Source organism: Echeneis naucrates, chromosome 3, assembly GCF_900963305.1.
Source record: "Echeneis naucrates chromosome 3, fEcheNa1.1, whole genome shotgun sequence".
Taxonomy (NCBI): Eukaryota; Metazoa; Chordata; class Actinopteri; order Carangiformes; family Echeneidae; genus Echeneis; species Echeneis naucrates.
In genome coordinates, this window is record NC_042513.1 from 7077754 (window position 1) to 7083637 (window position 5884).

The 5884-nt window shown below is 41.3% G+C and overlaps 1 protein-coding gene across 1 annotated transcript in view; it reads right to left on the bottom strand.

Annotated features, from left to right (window-relative positions):
• Positions 1-3347, bottom strand: part of cdkl5 (cyclin dependent kinase like 5) — a 29643-nt gene extending 26296 nt beyond the window's left edge. The window contains exons 1-4 of the mRNA XM_029498491.1: positions 3294-3347; positions 2974-3047; positions 2438-2549; positions 1201-1321 (exon numbers count right to left, since the gene is read on the bottom strand). Coding sequence (XP_029354351.1) covers positions 1201-1321; positions 2438-2549; positions 2974-3047; positions 3294-3347 — 361 coding nt within the window. The remainder of the gene's footprint in view (positions 1-1200; positions 1322-2437; positions 2550-2973; positions 3048-3293) is intronic.
• Positions 3348-5884: the final 2537 nt, after the last annotated feature.

Genomic DNA, 5884 nt, shown 5'->3' on the forward strand with positions numbered 1-5884 from the left:
TGATTTCATCTATAAAGGACCTATGTGTGGAGTATCTAAGAATCATCTGTAGCTGGACTTCGAGCTTTACCTCATTCATTGTCTTGAAGTACATTTTCAAATATGTCAATAGAGCTTGAAAAACCATCGTCTTGGACACAAGCAGTTACGGGTTTTATTTTCAGATATTACAAAATCGATGATCAATCAGCAGGACAAAGTCATATATATGATCCATATATGTATTTTAAATTGCCACTAGTATGGTTTCATGTTTGGTTAATTTTAGGCAGAAATAAGTGTTAGCAAAGATGTGAAATGAGCAGCGGCCTCTCGTGCTGAAGTCACATGCTTGTACCTGTGCTTGTAGAGCTCACAGGGCGATATTACCACAGTCTACATTTCCATTACATAATTAAACACAAACACTGTTTTAATTCAGTCTCTTCTCCTGTGCTTTTTTCTTTTTTTTTTTTTACCAAACAAGGTTTAGTTACAGACCAACAGTTCCTGCAGATTAACAGCCCTAAGAAGGATGGGGATGGATCATGCCCTTTGAGCCTTTGGGAGGTTTTCAGTATGAAGCAGCAATCGTGGAACAGTTGAATTTTGCTGACACTGAGTGAACCATGGTTGAGAAAAATGCAAAAGAGATGCAAATTCAAACAATAATAATAATTAAAAAAATCATAGTTTCTATTACAGCAGCTCTGTTATTGCACTGTTGAAATTAGAGCTAAATGTACACTATCAAGACAACAAGAGGAGCTGCATCATCAGCAAATGAAAATTAGTGCAGATGAGGAAACAGGGGGCTTGTTATCAAAATCTGATCAAATCTAGGGACCAACAGGAATAAAACCAGTCTAATACAAAGGGCTCCAGTTGAGTTAAGTAAAAGCTGTGGTAATTACCCAAGAATATCTGGTAAACAAATACTTAATACTGTCATTTTCCTTGTGACGATAGTCTCAGAGGAGGACATGCTACTCCACATCAAACTTCTCCAACCTCTCAGACTGACAGACCCCGTACAAATCCTTCTGTATTTAGTAAAACATATTGAGCTCCTCACATGGCAACATGCTTGGAGATAAAAGACATGACCACAGTGATGTGTACATTTCAGTTTTTACCAACGTGGCTGTAGGTAAACAACTGCATGCATAGTCCTCACGTCTTACAAACAAGCAGTGAAATCTGCTGTGTAAAACCACCCACCTTCTCCCACAATGCCAAGGACTTCAAACTTATTCATCACATCACCGAGGGTGGGGGCTCCTCCAGCAGGTGAAACGAGCTGCCCTGGTTTTAGCGAAGAGACTCCTGTTCTGACCGGCGGCTGGCGGAGAGAACGGTGGAGTCCAGTGTCTGACCACACCCCATCTTCACTTCTTCTTCTTCTTCAGCTCGTCTTCCTCACACCACAGCTCTCGTTCAGCCGGTTTTAGGTTTGAATCTCACTTTCTTTTATTTATTGATCTCACTCGAGTTGTTTCACTTGTCCTCAAACTCCCTCTATTCCATGTCTTCAGGTTGCATGTGTCGTATTTCTACTTAAACCTCCACCCGGCTGTACCTGGAAGGCCAGTAAAGAAGACAGAGAAGGAAGGACATACTCTGTCAAAGGGTCACTCCAATTTCCAATCTCCCATCAGCCCTCACACAGGCGGCAGCATGCTGGTGGTACAGATGGTGGCTAACTAGGACATGTAGCCTAGATGTAAAAAGGCATCATTTCCTTGAGGACACAATTAAATCATGGATGACTTAAGCATGACTTCCACACACTCATCCTTCCTTTTATTCCAGTCAGCCCCACATTCAGCCTAGAGGATGCTGCAAGGATGGCAGATTGAATTGAATCCAGGATATAATAACTGGCTGCGATATTAAGTCATGCCTGACTTGCCCAGGTTCAATTTAATAGATTACTCTTAATTTCCATGTCCAGCCTGAAATATTTCAGAGACATTTGGGTGCTCTTCAATTTCAACAGTCTACGGAAGATTAATCACACTGGTGATCCCTGGTTTCCTCTAATGACAGCATGAAGTTGTTGTTTTTTTTCCCCTCAACAAGTATTATTTGGTGTGCCATTAAATTTTGCACAGACATTCATGATGTCATCCCCTGAGGTCAAAATGGCGCATAGTCTTCATTTATGCACCCTCAATGAAAAAGTATTTTGTTTTAGGACGAAATCAAGAGGAAAAAATTGGCTAAGAACAATGATAACCCAAGCCTTAGATCCCCTCCTGTCACATATCCAAAAACTGACCACGGTTATTAAATGCCTCTTGTGTAACGGGAATACTGTTGGAGTGGAACCATTAAAGCTTCTCACAATATCGGTCCAACTTCATTTGTATAACACTTGATTTATTCAGCAGTGCAAAAACACTTTAATGTTGATTTGGCTCATGTGCCTGTGTGGGCGTTTTCCTATGCAGTGTACACTCCACGCAGCAAAGTCTTTCCAGGGGAAGAGGCCAGCTATGGCTAGCCATTTAAAGATATTGTCTTTCCCCTGGTAGGAGGTGTGGGGATTACACGTACGCGTGTCTTGTCTGGATAGGCAAATACACAACCCACAAAGACCCACAAATGGAGCAAACTATGATACATTACTTCCTCTTCTGAGGGGGAAATGTTCCCAAAAATTGCTCCAGCAGAGTCACTTTATTGACAAGATGCTGCTTCTCCTTGGCCAACAGGCAGACGAGTGTTAAATGGAAACAAGGTGAAAACATCACCAACCAAAAGTCCCCCAACATATTGATAGGACGGACTGGAACAGCAGCCTGCCAATAAACGCCTGTTGATGTCTGCATGCACAGAGAGCCTGGGGGCTGAACGAGTTTAGGAGTGTGAATCCCACAAGCAGGTACGAGCGCTCGTCCGCGTGCGCGAGGGCATGTGTGTGCGCGTGTATAAGAGGTGAGAGAGAGAGAGAGAGAGAGAGAGAGAGTAGTAATGCTGCTCTCTCTGCACCGAAACTGCGTCTCTCTCGTCGCTGCGTTGCGGAGCGCACCACCATCGGCAGCGCTGTCCACGCGTTTCTCAGCCTACACAGCAACCAGTGCATACATTGTAACCCAGTTCACAGACTATGTTCACGACAGTGTTGCACAACACGTCAACAAATAGCGTCTGCCCGTGAACCCACAATGACACAATTTCGCAGACGCCAAAAAAATAAAACTCAAAACACATAAAAAAAATGCGATATTTTCTTACAGGTGGCTGAGAACGAAAAAGATTGCCAAGAAAAAAAAACATAAAATGAATAATAATAACGAGGCGCCTGTTACCTGCAGATGTGCCGTGTGAGGTGAGAGAGCTGAGCTCAGTGTGTGAAGCACCATGCCCATGAAGATGATGATGGTGATGTGCGAAGACGAACATCATGTGGAGTGACAGCGGAGGGAGGGAAGGCCCCGGCGCGTCGTGACACCACCAAATATCCTACTCACTCATTCCCCGGATCGGGCTGAGGCTCAGGCAAAAAATCCGCAGGCATTGAGCCGACGACGGGGGGGTCCACGTACCGTCAACAGTTCTTCGGAGGCTCCGTGTTCATTGCCTCAGCATCAGCTGCTTATAGCAGCAGGGGGGGAAAAAAAGCGTCATTCCTCTGAGTGACGCTGCGCACAGCCAATAGGAGGGCGGACGTTCCAGCAGCGCTGGCTTCATGTCCACTGTGAGGAGAGATACAACAAGATGTGGATGGAAATGGGATCCACAGCATCGTTTGGTAAAATGCTGGATATGGATGATATCGACCGTCTTACACTGTCAGATCGTCACAGTGCTGTCTCACCTCACTCTCCTTCATTTTAGTGATGCACCCGTGATTTAAAAAATAAATAAATCCAGCCTGTCTCCACTCTCTCTCCCACCTACTCCCCCCCCACCCCTTCATGACCGCACTAATTGGTGAAATCAGTGTGAATCCGCTGCATTCAGTCCTTAGGTGGGTCTGCTCTGTGTGGAAGTGTTAGAAAGATTTCCTAACTGAGGTGCTGCAGTCGCAGCCTTCTCACAGAGGTCATGGGTGCTTTGTGCTGTGTTTGACCCCCACATTATAGCTTTGGCTCTGTGTTCTCACTGCAACTGCTTCATTTTGCTTTTGCTAAAAAACAAGACAAAATAACAACAAACAAGAAAAAAACAAAACAAAAACCTTCAATTATGATGTTTTAAAGCAAACGGAGCCACTTTACAGCTCCTAACAAGCATGTTTAATGTATTCAGAGAAGCTTGTCCAGCAGCCAGTGATGGCCAATCCTTTCTAAAACAAAGGTACAACAAAGTGAATAAATACTCCATTATAAGTAGGCCGAAGGGCTGATATCAGAACTATTAGACTGCTGGATATAACCTGTTAACTATAGCCAACATCATTTTCAGAGGTCTGCTTTTCAAAATAAAATAGCTTTTTCACTATGGCCAATTTTACATTGGCATTTGTTATTATGCATTACTGCTGCATTATCATACAGGAACATCTTTATTGATGTAATTGGTTGACATTTAGATTTTAGAATCACTTCATGAACTCTTAAATCATTCTCAGATGACCTTTTATTGTGTTTTAGGATGTTGTTGGCTGATCTCAGCCACCTAAAGAGTTCATCTTGTCTGGAGGGAAGAAACGGTATCATGTAGAATCAAACATTAGGCGTAATTTGGTATTTGTGATGAAGTACTCTTTTCTTAATGTCATGTAAAGTCTTCCGAAGGTCTTGTCTATGGTGAGGCATTAACTCATCACTCAGTCAAAGAAAAAAAAAATATCCCATCAAGATTTGACTCCACATTTGTTATTGAAATGTGAAAACAATTATTTCACCTTTTGTTTGTGACACTAATGACATTTGTTAGAAAATGCTTTTATTGCAAGTGAAGTTCTTGATTATGGCAAGATTTTTCCCTCACAATATTTACTGGCCAATGAGTAGTTATCTTCTCTCAGCAACAACAATAACTCTCTGTACTTATAAAAGGGATAAAAATGAAGTACTTTTAAGTATTTTTAGGTATTAAGTAATTGAGGTTTTTTTTTTATTTTACCTTATAGTTGGACTTATAATTTAAATTTGGCTCGTTTCTAACCCAAACATGTTTGGGATGTAACGTAAAATCAAATAAAGTCAAATGAAGATAACTTTTGTGATAATACACAAATTAAGTTTATCTGTGCATCTGATTTCTTCATTTGAAAAGAACAGGCCACACTCATCAAGCTGTAAATGAGTTATAGAGCATCTTAAAAGGGGCACTATTATGTAACACCCCTGGTTAGAGGTAAAACTATGTTTTACAAAATTCATTCAGTCAATACTAGTTCAGAAATGTATGCAAATTAGTAGAGTACACATCCACCAGTAAAAACCTAACACAATAACATGTTAGCAAACTAGAATCCATAAAGTCAGTGGGGATATAGCTCGATCCTCTGTCTCTTTTTAATGTATGTGTGTGTGTGTGTATAAAAGAGTAATATTCGCCCTTTTAAATAGTTTTATGGGGGGAATTGCCATTCAACAGACCAATAATTATTTCCCAGTGTTTTTTTTTTATGAAAGCATTCAAATGTTTGAAGCCACCAACAGGTTTTGGTGTTGTTCTGTTTGTTATTTAGATGTTTCCCTAATCCATCTGACCGGTCGTGCTCTGCAGGTATGTCATCTGTGTCTGCCATCACCTTCTCCTGCCTGATAAACAGGAAGCTGCCAACAAAAAAAATGTTCCCCATGACATGTAGTTTATTATGAACCCGACATCCGCCTCGATTAGACATCTAACTGCTGATTTTCTCCCCCTGTGTCTGTTTTGTGTCTCTGTTTCTTTTTCGTGTTTTTTTATTTATTTATTTTTTTTTTTTTTTTTTTTTTTAAAC